The sequence below is a fragment of the Dryobates pubescens genome, chromosome 3, assembly GCF_014839835.1.
Source record: "Dryobates pubescens isolate bDryPub1 chromosome 3, bDryPub1.pri, whole genome shotgun sequence".
NCBI lineage: Eukaryota > Metazoa > Chordata > Aves > Piciformes > Picidae > Dryobates > Dryobates pubescens.
Window position 1 is genome coordinate 31,596,264 of NC_071614.1, and position 19,521 is coordinate 31,615,784.

The 19,521-nt window shown below is 40.7% G+C and overlaps 1 protein-coding gene across 2 annotated transcripts in view; it reads left to right on the forward strand.

The window, feature by feature from the left end:
* EVA1A (eva-1 homolog A, regulator of programmed cell death) overlaps positions 1-19,521 on the forward strand; it is a 206,305-nt gene that overhangs the window by 44,374 nt on the left and 142,410 nt on the right. For both annotated transcript variants that reach the window (XM_009905313.2, XM_054179914.1), the window contains exon 2: positions 12,201-12,415. In XM_009905313.2, coding sequence (XP_009903615.2) covers positions 12,201-12,415 — 215 coding nt within the window. The remainder of the gene's footprint in view (positions 1-12,200; positions 12,416-19,521) is intronic.

Genomic DNA, 19,521 nt, shown 5'->3' on the forward strand with positions numbered 1-19,521 from the left:
TCCATATATAAGCACAATTCTCACTGAGTGCAGCAGCAGCCAACCCTGAAACTGTTTTGGCATGTGATGTGTTTTGGTATGTAATACAATAGGTAGGAGAAAAACCTGTGCTGTGGAGGTGGTTGCTGTTACAGCTGTGAGGCAAAGAGCCCTTCAAAGTGTTACTCTGCAAAAGAAATCCCCTTTTCTAGCCTTTTAGTCAAAACAACTGCTCTGTGTCAAAGCAGTGCAAATAGCTTTTAGCAAAAAAGCTTTTCAAACTGCAGTTGTGCTGGGGCTGTTCTCTGCCTGATTGCTGTCCCCATACAAGGGGTCAGTATAGTATGCGGCTTCATAAATTCCACTGTCGGATTTCTATTGTCTCTTTGTTCTTCGTTGCCAAGGAAGCCAAATATTATTTCTGTCCTTGAAAGAAGCTGCAAATATGGGGAATGGCCTCAGTGAGAGGTGGGGGAGAAAAAGGATCCTGTGAAAAAATTCCTTTTGTGTTTTCACTTATTGCCTTTATAGAGATGAATGTAGAGATGCGCTAGAATGGGGCTGTTCTGTCTTTTCTTTTTCAGTCAGATGTCTTCATTATTATTATAAACTTATATTCCAGGCTAAGCAGTTCCCTCTCTTTGTGTATCCTTTCGTCCCCTTTCTCACATTCTGCAGTGCTACAGAGTGCTCCTGATTAAAAATCAGTATGCATTTTTTTAGACAGGCAAACATTTTCTCTTGAGCACCCAGAAGGTATAGCTTCTTTAACAAGCAGAAAGTAAGCTCCTGCATTAATGCTTGATCTTCAGCCCTTTACTCCCAAGTGTTGATTTCCTGTCCATTCCTGCAATGTGTTTTCCAGGAGGAGCATGTGGGAAGTTGAGGTTTGTTGGCTTCAGGCTGCCCAGTCAGCCTGAAGCCAGCTCAAACTGCTGATGCTCAGGATGCCTGTGTCTTGTTTGTATGGTTCATATCAAAACCCAGAAACCTAATTTACCTGCAAAATCATCATTCCTGCTACCCTGACATCATTTTCATTGCTTTAAGTTGTACAGTTAGTGGTGAATATAAAAGATTCCCTCTTGGCTTAAGTCAATGACTTAAACAGCAGATGCTGATCTGGAAGTTTTGCCTGGTTGTTGCATATATAATACACTTCATGTTCTGTTGCGGAAATATCTGAGGTTTGTGGACAAGTCATCAAAGATAGGGCATATCAGAAGTTAGAAGAGACTCCTACAAGCCAACCTAAAAAAAAAAAAAAAAAGATGATTATTATTATCTCTTTTTACCACCAGTCTGAGCTCCTTTTATTCCTGAATAATTTTTCTCTCTGGGTAACACAGTTTTTCCTGCAAGCATGTATGAATTTTGAGCTTCACCACGTGGGAACATAAAGAGAGGCCACTTAGAAGTGGATATTCTTGCTCAAACCCATTTTCTTTTCTCCTTTTTCAGGATTTTAAAGCTGCTCTTTTTCTAGTTTCAAGTGACCTGGCCTCCATAATGCTTCCAGCTGATTCTTACTGGCAGGATAAGCTCCTAGGACCACACTTCTAATTGACAAATGAGAAAGAGAATTCTGGCTTTGTCTGCTCTATCCTGTATCTCTTTTTGCTTTCTTTTTAAAATTTCCTGCTTTTTCCTGTACTCTGCTTTTTCCCTTTCACTCTTTAGCTTTCTCTATCTTGTCTCAGTCTCTCCTCATTTCCTTTCCTCTCTTGGGGTTTATAAAGCTGCCAAGGCCTGGCCAGAGCAAAGAGAAATATGCATTTCACAGGCGAAGGTCATACAGAGGGCAGCATCATAGCTCTTATTGCAGGTCCTGGGGAAAAGGAGGCAGGTTCATTCCAGAGCTTTTGCTTTTCATTAAACATGTCAAACCTAACCTGAATAAGAATAAATAAAATATGGAATTTAAAGCAGAAGGAAAAGGGAGATGTTAAAATCCCAGTGTTAGAAAAAACCCTAATGCCTAATTTTTTTACTTTCTTGAGAGATAAATTCTGGGAGAACAAAGCACAAGGTCTCCAGTCTGGAGAGGAACCACTCCACAATGCCTCAGCAAAGCACACACTATATGAGAGCCAGAGCTGCCCTTCCCACTACAGACAGCAATTTTCCCTTGTTCCCCTGAAATTCTTGCTTGTGAAATTCTTTTTCTTGTGGAAAAATTGCTAGGTGGCAAAGTAATCCAGAGTGATTTGCACTGCTTGAGCATGAAAATTACCTATCCCCTACTGTTATTACACAACATCAAACAAGGAAGGCCTTGAATTTCACAGTTTACAGTACAAAACCAGTTTCTAATAAAAATGAAGTACTTGTTAAAATCAGTGAGAGGGACTCCAACCTGACTGGAAGCTTTTTCCAGCAGGAGAGCTCCGCACTGCCAAGATGGTATTTGCACATGTAAGTCATGCTGTACTATTTCATGCAAGGTAATAGGATTTCAGGTCTGGGATCACAGGAATTGTTCCACATTTTGACCTGCCAGTTGAAATCTGCTTTTTTTCAGGGATGTGTAGGTCACTCTGAGAACCCCAGAGATGGCTTCTGGCACTGTGTGCAAAGCACTCACATCTTATGATAGCTTTAGCAGCAGCTCCCGTAGGGTTATGCACTTTCGCCTTCATTCCTGCCATTTGCCCTAGTCTAAACAAAGCTGCCATCTCTCTGTACTCATGGTCTTGTCAGAATAAGTTCTCCTGAAAGGGCAGAAACCTGTTTATTTGGTGTTGGTGTTTCTTAGCCCTTGTCAGATTGCCATGGCTTAATTCTTCCTTTACTTAAAGAATTGATCAGTGCACACAGAGGCTTGTCTGTCACTTCTGTGGTTGAATAACTGTTTCCTTTGTTCCAGTGTGATATGCTGAGCAAAAGCTTTCTTTTAATTTGGATGGTAATAGGATACTTCCCTGTCACTCTCAGCAAAGCTATGGGCAAAGGCCAGGCTGCTTTTAGGCATTTCTGATGCAGCTCTGCAGAGGTGCATGATTATAGCAAGGCTGTTTTATATTTCCCTTGCTGTATGTTTTTAATACAGAAACAAACCCTTCCCACCGTGTTTGCAATGGTGAAAGTCTGTAATTTGGTCAAACTGAATAGTCCTCAACCTTCCCAGGTTAGTGCTCTGTATCTCCTAATGTCACACTGCATGGGGACAAAAAGGAGCTGTTGCAGATCTTACAGGAGACATGATATGGAGCAAATCCCCCTGTATTTTAAAAATGCTAGAAGGAAAAACAAAAGGTGCATTCATTTGGCATGAAAATACACGAGAAGAGTGCTTTATGGCACTGTGCTTACCAGCATTGAATTCTTCACGGGTGATATGACTGACTAAGGAGGGACCAAGAAGGATTTTGATGCAGACTAAGGAGTGCCTTGCAGAGGCTTACAGGGTGCTTGTCCCCTGGGCATGGAGAAAGTGTACCAGTGGTTGTTTCCAGATTGACCACACAAGCCATGGAAGCATAAATTCTATCTATGCTATGCTATTCTGTTAGGTGGAGGTGAACCAAGATGTTGATCACCATAAAATGTTCTTGGCTTCTTGAATAAATAGTGAGACATTCAGTGAGCTCAGAGCGCAACCTGAGGGAGGTGTATCGATCCAGCTCCTGAGTCCTTTCCCTGTTACATAAGAATATTAGCAACACATGAATAAGTTGGTCCCTGGCCCTTGAAAAGTGTCACAAGTTTGATTTCAGCAATTTTAGTGGCTGGGCTGGAAGGTGCAAAAGGGCTCTCAGTATCTTGCCATAAGACTCAGTGATGCCTGCAGGAAAGGTTGAGCATCAGCCATGAAGGCTGAGGCAAGGACCAGGTCCTGTTTGAGCTCTTAAACTGCAGCACAGGCCTAGGGCTGCAGGAAGACTCCAAGATTTGGGATTAGGGTTGTTTTTTTTTTTTTTAGTTAGAGTCTTTCTATTTGCATGTTATATTTGTAATAATGTTGATTTCCAAGGTCAAAATTGTTTTCCATAAGAATTATCACAGGAAGGAGTGAGATCAAAAAGACTTTATTGTAGAACTGGAAGTCAAGATGGAACATCGGTAAAACTTGTCTGCATGAGGAAGTTAACCAGAAAAGGTGCATTGGTAGCTATTCAAGTGCACCCCTGTGTGACTATGTTTACTATGGCAGATACATAAAATCAGGTTGGTTTGGGTTGGAAGGGACCTTTAAAAGTCATGTAGTCAAACCTCCATGCAGCCAGCAGGGACATATTGAATAGATCAGACTGCTAAGAGCCCTGTCCAAGCTGACCTAGAATGTTACTAGGGATGGGGCATCTACCACCTCCCTGGGCAACCTGCCCCAGTGTTTCAGTACCCTCAATGTAAAGTATTTTTCCCTTGTATGTAGTCTGAATCTTCCCTATTTTAGTTTAAAAACATTACCTGTTGTCCTATTGCAACAGGCCTTATAAGCCCCCTTTAGGTATTGGAATGCTGCCGTAAGGTGTCCCTGGAACCTTCTCTTCTCCAGGCTGAACAACCCCAACTCTCTCACCCTTTCTCCATAGCAGAGGTATCCCAGCCCATTTACAATTTTTTTGACCCTCCTCTGGATGTGTTCCAGTAGGTCCACGTCTTGAGCTGAGGGCCCAGAGCTGGACAGAGTATTCCAGGTGGGGTCTCACCAGAGCAGAGGGGCAGAATCACCTCCCTTGATCTTCTGGCCACACTTTTTTTGATGCAGCCCAGGATGCAGTTGGCCTTCTGGGCTGTGACCGCACATTTTCAGCTCATGTTCAGCTTTTCATCCAGCAGTATTCCTGCATCCTTCTCCACAGGGCTGTTCTCCATCCCATCATCCTCCAGCTTATGCTAATACCAGGGGTTGCCCTGACCCAGGTGCAGGACCTTGTGCTTGGCCTTGTTGAACTTCATGAATTTCACACAAGCCCACTTGTCAAGCTTGCCCAAGTCCCATTGGATGATGTCCCTCAGGCATGTCAACCATACCACTCAACTTGATGTCATCTGCAGACGTCAGTTACAACAGCCTAATTATATCACTGTAGTTTTGCTGTTAAAAATCTCTTGTATATTTCTATGTAAGCCATCTAGAGAAAAATGTCCTTTCAGTAAAATAAGCCTGCTATAACTTTATGTAGAAGAGCTACATGACCCCCGATGGTGTGAGCTCTTTATCACTACTTAGAGTACAATAGGAAGGCCACAGTGAGCAGTGCTGTGATTTATTTGGGTGAGAGCCAAGGGAAAAGAGCCAATTGAAGCTGCTCAGGAAGTATCACCCGTGTAGTTCCTCTAGCTATAAAGTGATAACCCTAACACTTACTGCAGCTTATCTGTGGAATGAAATAGTGCCCAGCTTGTCTATCATGTGTGGAACTGACCTCTTTGGGCTGTAAGAAGTACATACTAAACTTCTCTCTAAACTATGGCTCGCATTCTGTGAGTACTGAACAAAACCCATAAGGCTTCCCAAGGCAACCTGGTGATTCTATTTAGATTATGCTATAAGATATATTTCATAAATATGATTGTTCTCTGTGCAATATACTTTATGTAACTTACACATAATGCATACTAATGCATGCAAACTTTTACTTTTCACATTTAAAGACATTAATATTTATAGTGCTGTAACTCTAATTATATAATGTATTAATATTTATAATGCTATAATGTTAGGAAGAAGTTCTATACAGAGAGAGTGATTGCCCATAGGAATGGGCTGCCTGAGGAGGTGGTGGAGTCACCATCATTGGAGGTGTTCAGAAGGAGACTTGATGGGGTGCTTGGTGCCATGGTTTAATTGATTAGGTGGGTTGGATTGGTGATAGGTTGGATGCGATGATCTTGAAGGTCTCTTCCAACCTGGTCTGGTCTATCCTATCCTATCCTATCCTATCCTATCCTATCCTATCCTATCCTATCCTATCCTATCCTATCCTATCCTATCCTAACACTATTTCAACAACGTGTTCTAAGAAATCTAACACTGCAAAAAATGAACTTCGTAGTTAGGGTTGTAGTCAAGCTTCTTCTAGAACTTAAACCAGGTAAAATATTCTGCAGATTTGGGTTTTTTTTTAGCATCTGTTGTATGTGTATGCCTGTATATAAATGTACATAGATGTATTTTATACACACGTACACACATGCAGGTGGAATTTTTAGTGGGAAGTGTAAAGAGTTGCCAAATCTGATAGCCTGCTAGAGTCAAGGCAGCCATCACCCTGTGTTCCCAGGTAAAGGCAGCACTGATGCTGAGCATCTGTTCACAGTAGAGATGTGTGTCTCAGGCCACTCAGATCAACACAGGCAGAAACACTCATCATTCACAGAAACACAAACAGCATCAGTGGTCTCCTGTTCTCCTGTCTGGCTGATCAGGATGAAGGTCTGTTAATAGAAAACATGCATGCATACAGCCCATATGTATCCCCCAACTAATTGGCATTAGACAGTCCATGCAATAGCTGGTTCTTTGGTCCTCTCCTCTCTAGTCACCTCACACACAGATGTGTACATGCGGACAGGACTCTAGTTGACTCCCTGACCAGTCTGGGTCTTCCCATAGCTGCACTAGAAGATGTGCAGGAGACTCTTCCAGGCTAAACTTTTCCTGGTTCTATAAAGATAAGCATAAAAAACCCAAATAAACATAATTTTAAAACTCTGTTAATCTATCTTTTCAAAATGTAAAAGATCAGGAAAAAAAATTTTCCATACCCCAGGAAATTAAAAAACTGGGGTTTTTTAAAAATAGATTTTCGGGAAACCATAGACTTATTCAAAGAAAGTCATCTAAGGTGATGCTCAAATAGCAAACAGGATTTTTTAATTGCATTTTTAGAGAAATTCTTTAAAGTTCTAGACCCAAAGTACTTGCAGTTGGAGTTGTTTCTAAAATTCTCCAGAATTATTCCAACAGCCTATGGAAGGATTGTAGTGTTTTATTAAAATCTATAGGAGCTTACAGTTAAGAAATATAAGGTCATAGGTAATAATAATCTTTACTAGTATTTGAGTTAGAGTCAAGTCTGCAGAGTTGAAAACCAACATATTTTTATTCCTGTCACCCCTAGCCTTCACCAATCTAATTTCCACTACCTTCTCATTATTACATAAACCCAGGAGACCTATGAAATACCACTCAGCATTTACAAGATGTTACCTTCTTCACTCTTGGAATGCTGACTCTCTGCCGCAGTTCTAAATTCACTCTCATTTCAAAGCCCTTTTTCAAAGTTAACACTGGATACAGTTTGGAGCCACAGCTGTGAGACAGAAGATCAGTGGACAATGAACTGTTGACTTAAAATGAAAATATTTTCTCAAGTATGCTTACAAGATGTTCAAGTTTTTCCAGTGCTGTATGATATCTGAAAGGTGAAAGGGTTGGGAAGTAGCCGAAGTGAAAGCAAATCTCTCTGTAGAAGGTTTGTAATAGTAAGGTTTAATCTCTAGTATTAGTAACAAAACAAAACAAACCCTACTTGTCCATAGAAGGCTGCTCTGTGATTTGAGAGAGCTGCTTTTACTGCTGCAACTACAGGATTATCAGTAATGCCCGGTATGAGATGTATTCTTTGAATTACTTGCTCTGGCTTCAAGCCTTGCCTGGGGTCACATTTCAGCCCTGCTTGCCTGTCCTCACGGCATGTGATTCTATTCTATCAACTCAGTACTGATTCTCCCAGATGTTATGAGCACTGGTGTTCTGTGTATAAGGAATAAGGTGAAATTCTCCACTCCATAGTCTATCCAAAAAATGGTGAGATGGAGAGGGATAGTCTGAGTTCCAGAAATGCATCTGATTAAGGTCTCTCCTGGAAGAAAGTTCTGTTTCACATTCAGAGTCTCAGATAGATCTGCAAGGAATATGAGGAAACTGGAAGAAAAGAACAGTCGGTAATGAAAAAACAATATACAATTGGAAAACAAGAGGATTAAAAAGAAAAGAATCTGCATCAGCCAGGAACAAGGCAGTGTTTAATCCACTAATGCAGTTAATTGCACTGACTTCACGTGTTTCAGATAGCTAATAATAGGTTATTTCCACTAGAATGTTATTTTTTCAGTAGTTTTGTATAAATTTCCATATTTGTACTTATAAAAGCTCAAAATGGGATATGTTTAGAAGATGTTACTATAGTTGAGATAAAGCTTGATGCAAATACTAATGAGGCTCTGGTTCAAATTACTTGTAGTTAGTTAACCATTAAGCCCCTTTGATTTCCTGTGTAATTTATTAGAGGCTTCAGATCATATCCAAACCGTACAAAGTTAGTTTTATTGTCATTGTCTCTGTCCCTCCAGCCCACACCCACAGAAATGTTTCCTGGTGAAAGACAAAATCTTTCTTCTGGTGACTGGTCAGCTGGTGGGTTGCTATGTATCTTGTCAAGCAAAACTAGAACTGTATTTAGTGGAAGCAGGACAAGAGGACACTTTTAGACAGCCATGGTTAAATAAGGTATATGAATGAATGGTAGTATACTCTACTATTGTCCTACATCTGGATGGGATGGAAGTTCTTATAACACCTGGGCTTTTGTGAATCACTCCATCAGTTGCTTTGGCTTCAAAAAGACAGGGACTTCTATGAGAGTAAGTAAGGATTATGTTTAGATTTACAGTGCTTGTAATGTTATTCTGCATGAAACTTGTATTTTTCTCTGGTCTGCATATCTGTTAAGGGTTAGAACTGGCTACTGGATGAGAACTTAGCAAGAGTCCCCTGGAAAGGCAAAGGTGAAAAAATGATGAAAATGGTTCTTGGGAACCAACATTGCTGGATGGGATAGAGTTACAGTCAGCATTAAGCTTTGTCTTTGATGAGTAGTGGAGCGTAATTGCTGCTGACTGATAGAAGTCAGACTCTGGGCTTTGAAAAAAGAAATTGCAAGTGGTGCTTGAAAGAAGCATTTCCTTCTTGCTAGAGTGGAAAAAAAAGATTTATGATTTTTGTGATACCCTTCTTTTGGTTGTTTATTCTGTGTTCAGAGTGGAAATCCCTGCTCTGATAGTGACGTGGGTCTTCGAAATGATGAGATGTTTAGCACTTGTTTTCTATACATTGATTTCATTTGTGAATATGGTTACCCCATCAGAAAAGATTCTATGTCCTCAACATAATCCTTAAAAACTTGAGAAGTGCTGAACTCAAAAGATTTCAAGATTGGTTTTGTTATTCCAGATTTTCAACAAGTGCAGTATTTGGAAAAGTTTTGGTGGAGTTAATGGTTTAGATTTCTTTTGTGCTTTTACCATGCTTTCAAATATATTTTAAAAGATAAGCTCAAATTACCACCTGCTCTAACATTGTCTTCCCTAGACAGTCCAACAAGCCAATCACCAAAAAATACTTTTATAAAATCATGAGAATTTATGCCACTTCTGCTACAAGATTAACCACGATAGAATAGAGTAGATTTGACTGTACCAATTCAGCAGGGATCTTTGCCTCATGCAATTGCTTGCCTTCATGTTCTGGATCCAACAACAATGACTTCACATCCCAGAATTTGAGGATGAAGAAAGGAGTGGTAAATGTTTTTGGCCATCTTTAAAACCAGCCTGCTTTACCTTTGGTGTGGACACTTGCAAGGCCGTAGCTTACATCTCTACAGCCACTGTCTTTTGTGCTTTGAGGAACATCATGATCTCTGCTCATGCCCACGCCTAATCCAGTGTCTTCACTTTGACGGTGGGCAGTGCCAGGTCTTTCAGACATTGTGCTCTTTTTATTATCAGTCAGTCATCATCAAAACAGCATCAATTTTTTCTCAACATCTTGAGCTTGAATGAACTCAAGTTATTTTGAGATTGCCAGTGGAAGCCAAGAGGAAGGAGTTGTTTCAACAAGTGATCTGCACTAATTGCAGGGGTTGAAACCTTCCCTGATCCTGAACTGGTAATATGAAAGGAATGCTCTAGGATGGCTGTTCTGACAGAATAATTGAATATTCAGAGGAGCCAGTAGAATCTTGATTGTACTTTGGTTGTATTTCTCTGGCTGATCTAGTGACCTCAGGACTAGGTATACATCATCACACAGAGCATGTATTCTACTGACTGGGATACACTCCAGTAGCTAATTTTATCTGCAGAGTACTTCCTTGAACAAGTGAGATAAAGGCACTGAATTAAACAGTGCTGTTCCCTGATCTGATGCAGCCCTGTCATTTACTCTAATTACTGGGGCTATGGCTCAGCCTTTTTCTTATTAGCAAATGCTGCCCTGAGGACTTGGAAATTAATATGTTGATTTGAGTAACTATTTGGCACATACCTTGAGGCACTGCAGCAACAAAACTGCTAAATAAGAACTGCAGGCTAAAATTTAGAGAAATCAAAGAATCTTCGCAGTGGCAGCTTGAATGTTGAAGCAAAATTACCCTGTGTTGCCTATTGCTAACAACAATTATTATAGTTCTTTTAGGCACTTGGAAATTTGTTTGTACCAGTATTTACTCACACAATTCCTGAGCTAGATTTCATTGTTGGCATGGAGGGGGAACTAATTCCAGAAAAAGCTCTGGATGTAGGCCTAACTATTTTGGAGAGGAAGAGGAAGTTGCAAGATATGGCCTTAGGGACAGAAAAAAAACCCTGGGAGTGTTTAACTTGGTGGAAAAAAATATACCCTACAAATGTGTCTACAAAGATAGCTGGAGTTGATGCTAAAATGATTCAGATCAAGCCATGCAAAGTCTCTCAAACCCCATGAATTGCACTTCTCTGTGTGTATTAATCGTATCTTGGAAGAAAGGCTGAGGAACTTGAGCAAGAAATGCACCTTGAGGGAGCTGATTTGCTTATCTAGGAGAACTGAAGAATAAGGAGAGTGGAATTGAGAGCAGAATCTAATTAGTGTTTTACACTACTGAAAGAAATAGATGAAATTGAACCAGTCTTTTCTCCAAAATGTACAATGAAAGAACCATAGGAAACAAGAAATAACATAGCATAGGAAATTCCAATTGCATGTAATGACAAAAATTTTCACTAGGAAAGTTGTTAAGCATTGTTATAGGTTGCCCCAAGAGGTGGTGGAGGCTGCATCCTTGGAGGTATTCAGAATCAGACAAGGTCATGGCAAATCTGGTCTAAGTTGATCCTGCTTTGAGAAGCAGGCTGGACTAGATAGCTTTCATAGCTACTAGCCAAAATCATTCTAAGATTATGGGCCACCAAGACAATAGTCTTGTTTTAGCCATTTTTTAAAAGCAAGTCTACAATCTACTTTACATTCCCTTTAAAAAATTTGACCAGGAATTAATTGTTTCTCTTAATGGTTTTGCCTGTTCTTTTTATGTCTTGAGAGTCTACTACTAGCAATCCCACAACACCCTTTTTCTTAAGAGGCAGAGGAAGATGGTGACAAGACATAAGATTGCTAATGTTAAGCTTGTGTTGGTGGCCAGTAAGGGGAACAGGACTTCCAAAATCATTACAGAGATGGTTGAATGGGAGCATAGCTGACACAGGACATGCTAGAATTCCCTGCAAGATGTTTCTATATCAACACCATGGTGGTTTCCTCTTATGTGTGGGTAGGACAAAGTCAGGATTTGGTTGGCAGTTGCTGTGGCAACCTGAGTGCAATCAACCCTTTTAACTTGGTGTAACTTTAACAAGGCTTTGTCCCCATGCTTTATTCTTGTTAACAGCTTCATTATTGTGGATAACATCATCCTCTAACATCCAAAGAGAGATTTGGTTCTGCATACTGTTGTCCTTCCAAAAACACTGGAACTTTGCACAGTAGGAGAGAAAGCAAAGCTTTTGTGTCAGAGGCCTAGAACAGAAGGTGCAAACAGGAGAATTAAAATGGTATATTGTGAAGGGAGATCAAAGATGCGACTTGTGCTATGATGGAATAAGCCTTAATGCAACCAATTGTAACCCCAACTTTCCCCTAGTGACTCTGTGTCTGGGCCTTTCTGGCTCATAAGTTCACAGGAAAAGTGAGGTTGGAAGGGACTTCTGTTCTCTTGTCTAACCTCCTGCTCAAAACAGAGTCAGAACAGGTTGCTCAGGCATTTATCCAATAAAGTCTTGAAACTCTCACTGAATTTCCACCATGTCATTGTCTCTCTCCTTTTCGTGTGTGTGAGAGTAGTAAAATCCCTCCCTCATTGCTTGTTGTATGTTTGTTAGACTGCGCAGCTGAAAATCACCTAAATATTAACTATCTCACTAATGATGGGTTTTGTTGTGGTTTTTTTCAGGTTACTTATCACAAGTACTAAAGAATTACACTGACCATGCCTGTGATGGAGAGTATGTCTCCCTGAGATGTCCTCACAGAACCACCATCAGCATCCAATCCTCTTTTTATGGCCGGATTGTACCAAGTCATCAGATGTGTCCTTCTCGTGATCCCCACTCCTTTGCAACTTTAATTAAAGAAGATGTTGCCTGTTCAGTTGGCACTTCCCTTCAGGTACCCATATTAAACCAGACCTGTTCATTTTATACTTCATCTTTCCTTAGTCAGGCAGCAGATTTATGTGCTGGTGCTGCCTAAATCTGTATTAAGCAGTGCTGCCCAGCATGGGAGCACTGACATCACACAACTTAGTGGACAATTCATCTTTATAGTTAATTCCGTTCTGTCTAAGATTTCATTGATGAATTTCTTCATTTTGCTGTAGCTCTAGTCAGTAGCCCTTTGGAAATGTGTTTGAAAAAATATTACATTGCAAGACCATGTTGTGTTTGACTGAATTTGAAGATTGTTTTCATAGTTTTCCTTCCCACTAATTAGCTTTTTCAACACATTCAGAAATTGCTGTTGTGGTCTTTTTACTTCAGAACTGATCTTATTTCAAGAGGCTTTTACTTTGGTAACTTGAAACCTGGAGAGAATCCTTGGATTTACCTCTTCTGACTCATTTGGCTCTTGGGCCTTTGTAAGTGATTGTACATCACTTAGGCTTATAAGATTCCAAGCGTCGGTAGTTAATCTGTTCTGTCTGTTTGTGTAGGGGATGTTGTCTGTATGTATTCTTCCACGAACATGTGACATCAGCATACCTAGGGATTATTTGGAAGGTTTCAGTGTTACTCAGCTATCAGTAGGAACAACTAAAATTAGAATGATTGAGTTGGCTGATGTTATTGAGATGAGTGGGCTCTGCTCCTGGGTGTTGAAGTAAGCACAAGTCTTTCCAAGAGCGGGATTTAGGACTGCGAAAATTTTGGGCACAGGTCTCAAGCACCTAGTGTGTTTATGGCTATGAATCAATAATAACTCATAATAAAAATGTAGAGCAGAACTAGAGTAATAAACTTATGGAGCTAGCAAATAATTTCTTCTACAATTTGGCTGAAGACCAGAGTTTCTCACATCACTTCTCACTCTTGCATTCAGCATTTTAGAGAGCATTTTAGAGCAGATCTCTTGTTCAGTATGTTTGTCACATGGCTGAGACAGAATATTCCTATTCACCCATTTTGGGGGATGCATATGTGCAAGGCAAGTAGCTGACATTCTCTGTTCTGCTACAGATTTCTTGTGGGACCTTGGGAAAGTTCCTAAATTTCTTTGCTTGACATCCACAGTGCCTCTTCAGTGCCCCCAGAAATGGCTTTGATAATTCAATGTGCTGTGCTTGCCAGGGTACCATGAGTTCAAATGCTAGAGATGAATCTTGTCTTCGTTCTTAGTATTCAAGGGCGTAAGGCCCCTCTGAAGGGTAAGCCAGAAACTCCACAAGCTGAATGGCAAGTTGCCTGCAACTTGCTGTTAGGAAATGCATGTATGTAGGAAAATTGGAAAGCTGTAGACAAGGAAATTGAGTGTATTTTTGTGGGTTTGAAACTCAGCTATATGGCTGCTAAAAGCAGGATCAGTTGTGTGCATGTTCTGATTGTCAGTCATTTAAAAGTCAGCTAATCCATACCCTTCAAAATTAGATATATAAAATCATTGTGTCTGATCAAACCCATGACTATATAAATTTACTGCTTCTTTGGGGAGTAGCCTGGAGGGAAGGTAAGGGGCAGTTATTAACACTATTCCCTATGGATGCTACCTGTGAGTAATATCTAATTCCTACTTAGAAGCTCTTGCTCCTGTAAATGTCCAGTTCAGACATTGCTTCTATGCTAAAAAGAGAAAAGAAAGTATTGATTACCCTGAGACAACCACTACTAATCCAGCATTACGTGATTGACTCCCAAGATCCCTTATGTTAACCACTTGTTTTTGTTTGAAATGAAATGCAGACCACATGGGAGAGCGTGTCCAAAACATTAAGGCAGTGACCCCATACTTAACATTTCTGTTATTCTAACATGGTAATGTCAGATTCAGTGGAAGATTTCCAAATGCACAAAGAATTTGGACATTTAGACTGGAATTTCAGTTTTGGTGTGGTTGGTTTCTTGTTGAGTTTTAGAATAAGTCACATGAATATGGAGAGAACAGAACAGTGTTAAAAGCCAAGCATTATTTGTATTGAAATAGTTCCTCCCACTCCCCCAACTCCACTCAGTTTAAAAGGGGAGTCCAGTGTTAGCCTAAGTCACATGAAATACATGTCAGGAAGGACAGAGAGATTTGTGCTGTGTTTATGAAGCATTTTTGAGATATCTTGAAGATAGAAGTATATAAAATTTCCCCTCATCATTTGATAATAGGAAATAACTTGGGCTACTAGTATTGTTAATTACTGGTCTAGTCTGGTACTGGATCTCCTGTACTCTCCTTGTGGAGTCCTGCAGAGGATATTCCTGACTATGAAGTAATAGAGACCAACATCCTTGTCCCATCTTCAGGAAAGATGGATGGAGGACAAGGAAGAGTAACATCAAGAGTCTTGGTAGCTCTGGTAAAAGGGACTCATGCAGCGCAAACCATCCTGTCTTGGTAGAGAAGATATGTGTGGAGGAGCTATATGGTGGCTTAACAATCATGTTTCTTGCTTGTATGTCAGGAAGAGCAGCTGCCAGGACCAAAATCTATTCATCTTTCACCCAGAAATGTAAATCCCAGAATATTAACTGTCATTTAGACATATTGAAGTCATGCCACTGAAAATAGTTGGTAAGTAGGTAAAGGTGTTTATCCACACTATAAATTATGCAGAGAGATGAGTTGTATGTCCACTACAAAGTCTGTGGCATCAAAGCAGGATCATGCAAAGATGTAAGTTTGCATCCCGAAGAGCAGATCTGTGTTAGCATGGTCCTGTGTTATAATGATCTGTAATTCCCATGCACCTTTGCTCCTTTGGAGCAGTTGTGCAGGTGCTGTTGGTCTGAGCACACAACCCAACAATTCTGAAAGCTTGAAGATTTTTTAGTATATCTGTGTATTGTGCTTTCCCAGTGGCATTTTTCCCTTGCTATGTCTCATGTAACAGAGATGCCCAATGTCTCATTTTTTAGTGTGAGAGTATGGAGAAGAAGGTAAACTGCATGGGAACATGTGGAGATGCCTTTTACTTCAAGAAGATCTGCTGGGCATGATCCTTGTCTGCTTCAGCCTCTCCCTTATGCTTTGATTCTCTCACATATCACACTACTGTACACATTTGCACTTTCCTTCCACAGGGACATCTCATGATGAAATAAGGAAGCTGATAAATAGATACAGCAGCAGTGTATGTTTATTTAGATGAACACATAAATGCTGGCACAGAAGACAAGGCCAAGCTTTTCCTGTGGGAACACATGGAGGCACATTTGTATTTGAAGCAACCTGTTCAGCTGAAGAGGAGGAGGTTTGGAGAAGCTTGCTTACAAAGCTTTCCACAACTGCTCATTCCTAGATCAGTAGTCCCCTTGTTACTTGTTTTCAGCGATAAACTACTCATGGTCTGTATGGAAGAATGTTTAATGATTGAACTAAAATAATTGCTTACTACCAGAAAACTGGATTACATTTTACAGCAGATTACCTGCAATATTCTCATTTTGGGAAGCTGACAGAAGAGTAAAACTGCAACTTATTTAGAAGAAAAGCAGAAAGCCCTGGAGCAAAGCTTATTTAGAAGGAAAGTAAAAAGCCCTGAAGAGGTGCTTATTCATGGTGTTTCTGCTGCCAGTTATTTATCAAACATTGTAGGCTAACTTTATACATACATGTACTGAAATCAGCAGGAAACAGCATTTCAGCAGGCAATGTTTCCCTTTTGACTTGTTTCCCTGAAAGGGGCTGTGCTTAGAAGGTGCCCGGGAGCTCAGTCACGCGTCTTGTTAGAAAGATTAGCCAGTTTAGGAGAGCAGCATAGGCATAGCGTGTAGCCTGTGCCTCTTTCACCACTCTCCAGGACAAGCAGTTGTTGGTGACAAGAATCACTAATGCTGCTGGTTTGGTATTCTATTTGTCCTTTAAGTGAGATACAGGACACCTTTGCTGCTACTGTCTCCTGCTGTTGCTCCAGCAGCATGTGAGGCAGTGGTACAAAAGGGATCAGATTTCTCACATGCAAATCAGAGGATTCCCTGAGTCCTTCTTCTTTTTTTATTTGCCCCTATCATGAAGGTATGTGTCATAGAAAGCAAAGGGGAGATGACCTCTTCCATGAAAGATAAGAAAATTTTTCCAGTAGCTGCATGACTCTCAAAGCATGGGCAGCTGTTGATAACAATATGATGGGACTGAAAGGTCTGTGTGCATTCTTGTTTCTGAGGAGACTTTTATGTTCCCCAAGTAAGTGGATTAACACTGTGGCTGAGTAAAATACAAAGCAGAAGGAAATGATACAACTGCTCTAGCTTTCTTGGTAGGCCAAGGACAGTGGCTACTGACATGCTAAGTGTGGCAATTTAGGCTGGGTGCCTCCTGTTCCTGCCACATACGCTACACCTCTAGCGTCCCAAGTGCCCAGCACAGTGGGCAGACACAGGAGATAGTGTATTTCATACCCATAATATTCTATGCCATATAAATCCATCTGCAAAATCTTTCTCTTCCTCTTTCTTCCCTCTCTGATCCTGTGGGAGATGCTCCCTATCAGGTAATGGTGGGGGAGTATCTCAAGGCCTCTTAGGCCTGTCTATGCCTAATGCCAGGAGGAGAAGGGGGAGGCGCAGTCTCAGACTTGGCCAGCTGAGACCAGCCTAACAGTGGGGGGGGAAGAAAGAGCCCTGGGGCTTTTGTGTATACCCTCAGGTGGGGAGAAGGGAAGTGCTGGGAGGTTTTTGGGTGTGCTGTAAGGGACTCTGTATGCTTTGGGATTCTTTTGTCACTATGCTTTGTAAAACACTTACTGCTTTCCATTTAAACTTTCCATCACTTCTGCAATCCATTTGTGAGTGTTATTCTTTTGCCCCCCTCAGGGGTAAGATATCTGTCTGGTCTCAAACCAGGACACTAAGTCACAAGTTTTTGCATGGTTCCACCGATGTAACAGCCCTAAGTGGCCACAACAGGAATGAGCAAGGGCCTTTTCTTGTGACTCTAAGTATCTGTAAGATTATGATGGTCAAGGGAAAAGAGGGAGGAAAATGATAGAAAGAATGAATATAGGTCATCAGTGCCACTGGGAAGAGAAACTACTGTTTGTCATATTGGATATTAGATGATCTCCACAGCTTGCAAACAGTTTGAACAAGGAAAGTTTCATTCTCAGAATGTCAGTGAATTGAAGAGCAGTTTGAGCCCTCATACTATGTTAATTACTTTACAGAGGATGGTGAGCAGACACATCAGGGTCCAGAAAAGGTTACTACAGTGCCAAAGTTGCTCCTAAGTATCACAGAACCAGTGCCGCTTCATTCATGAAACTCCTCCAGTCTGAAATATAACTCTGTGATGAGCACTTCCCCAAGCTAATTATTTGCAGGTAGAACTGCTTGATGCAGAGGTCATAGATAATCCCTAAACTTTGAAATCTTTGAAACCTTTGGTTTGACTGCAATAGCTCATCAGAGCAGTGTGATTATGTCCTGCAGAAGAGGAAGCAGAGCTGGCCGGTGCAGCCTGCCTCCCTGCTGAGTCCAGATTGCTCCCTGGGGTGTAAGCTTCCTAATGCTTTGTTTACTCTAAATTTAAACTTTCCAAGTCATGGAGCTTCATCATTTCCAATACGACCCTGCTTGACAGTGTAATGGTTTGCTCTCAACGATTTTTTCCCCACTTTGTGTTTTAAGCTTTCCCTTTCTTTAATTCCCATGGCTTTTGGTTATACATCGTTTTGCATCTCTTCCGTTTAGAATTTTTCTCACTTTGAAGTTAGCCCCGCATGCAGATTGAGTTTCCTACTGTTAGGAAATGTAGGTAATATTAATTAGGTGATAGTTGTAATGCAGCTTTTATCAAGTTGTTCTGTGTGCTGAGCATGTGCCTGCTCTTTGTGAGTCAATGTCTCTGGGCTCTTTGAAGGCCCTGCCAGAGAACTGTGGTGAATCTTGCTGTGGTGTTTTAGCATCCCATCCCACTGCTGCCTACTCTACTGCCCTCCTAGTGTTTATTACTCCCATATCAGAGCTGATGAAAGGGAACATGTGCCCACTTTTCAGCTCTCTATTTCACAGTCTGGTGTGTTAATGTGTCACCAAACATGTGGGCATAATTCCCTTCTGCCAGCTCTGTGTTGCCGAGTTCATGGGTGAGTGATGAGAGATAGCTAGAGGAGTACTAAAACTTGCCATACATCATCAGTTAGGATTAAAGACCCTTGATCCCTTCTTCATGTGATGCACAGATTGAGTGCAGTAATTTGGGCAAAGTTGAATTATTTTCTGGCAGAGCAGGCTGGGAAGGTTGCTTGATGAAGCCACAAACAGGTAGCCTGTATCTCATCAACATGGATTTCACTTTCTCATGTAGTCTGTCCTTCCCTGATGCTGATTCTTGGAAAATCTTGGTCCATTTGTGGACCAAATTGTGTGATTGAACAGAGATGAACATGCAGTCTTCAGATAACTGGAAAAATGACCCGTAAATAAGTTTGCAACTTGTAGCTATGAAGTTTACAGTGTGTTTTAAAGTAACACCTACATTTAAGGGGTATATAAAAGAATATAAATTTCAAATTAAATGTGACATGAAACCACTATGAATGCATTGTGCTGTGTGGCTTTCTAGGGGCAATTCATTCTGACTTTGTTGTATTTTCTTTTTAATCACTACAAAACTCATGGATGTGCACCAATATAGGTGTTCATGTAACTCCACTACAATGGATATTCTTGGTCTGAATTTGACCTAAAAATGTTTATTCATATATTTTTTCTAATTGCTGACATCTTCTTGCATAAAATTCTTAGTACAAATATCTGCCCATCTTCATTCGACTGTATACAGGTCTGATCCACTCATGCAGTCTGCTTTCCAAGTTATTCTCAGCAACATACAATTTGAGCAATTATTTAGTGGGGTTGCTCTGCGTAATTTCATGCCTGACTGACATACCCTGCAGTCATCCTTATGTTCCTTTGATGACAGAGGCTGTACTGAGAGCAGCCCTGTGGCAAATCCTAGTTCTCATTGAGTTTCACCATTGACTTCTATGGGTCCAAAGTTTCACCATGTGATGAATCTATGAACTACTGCAAGGGACTAAGAACTGAGATAAGTTTAATTGCCTTGGGCGG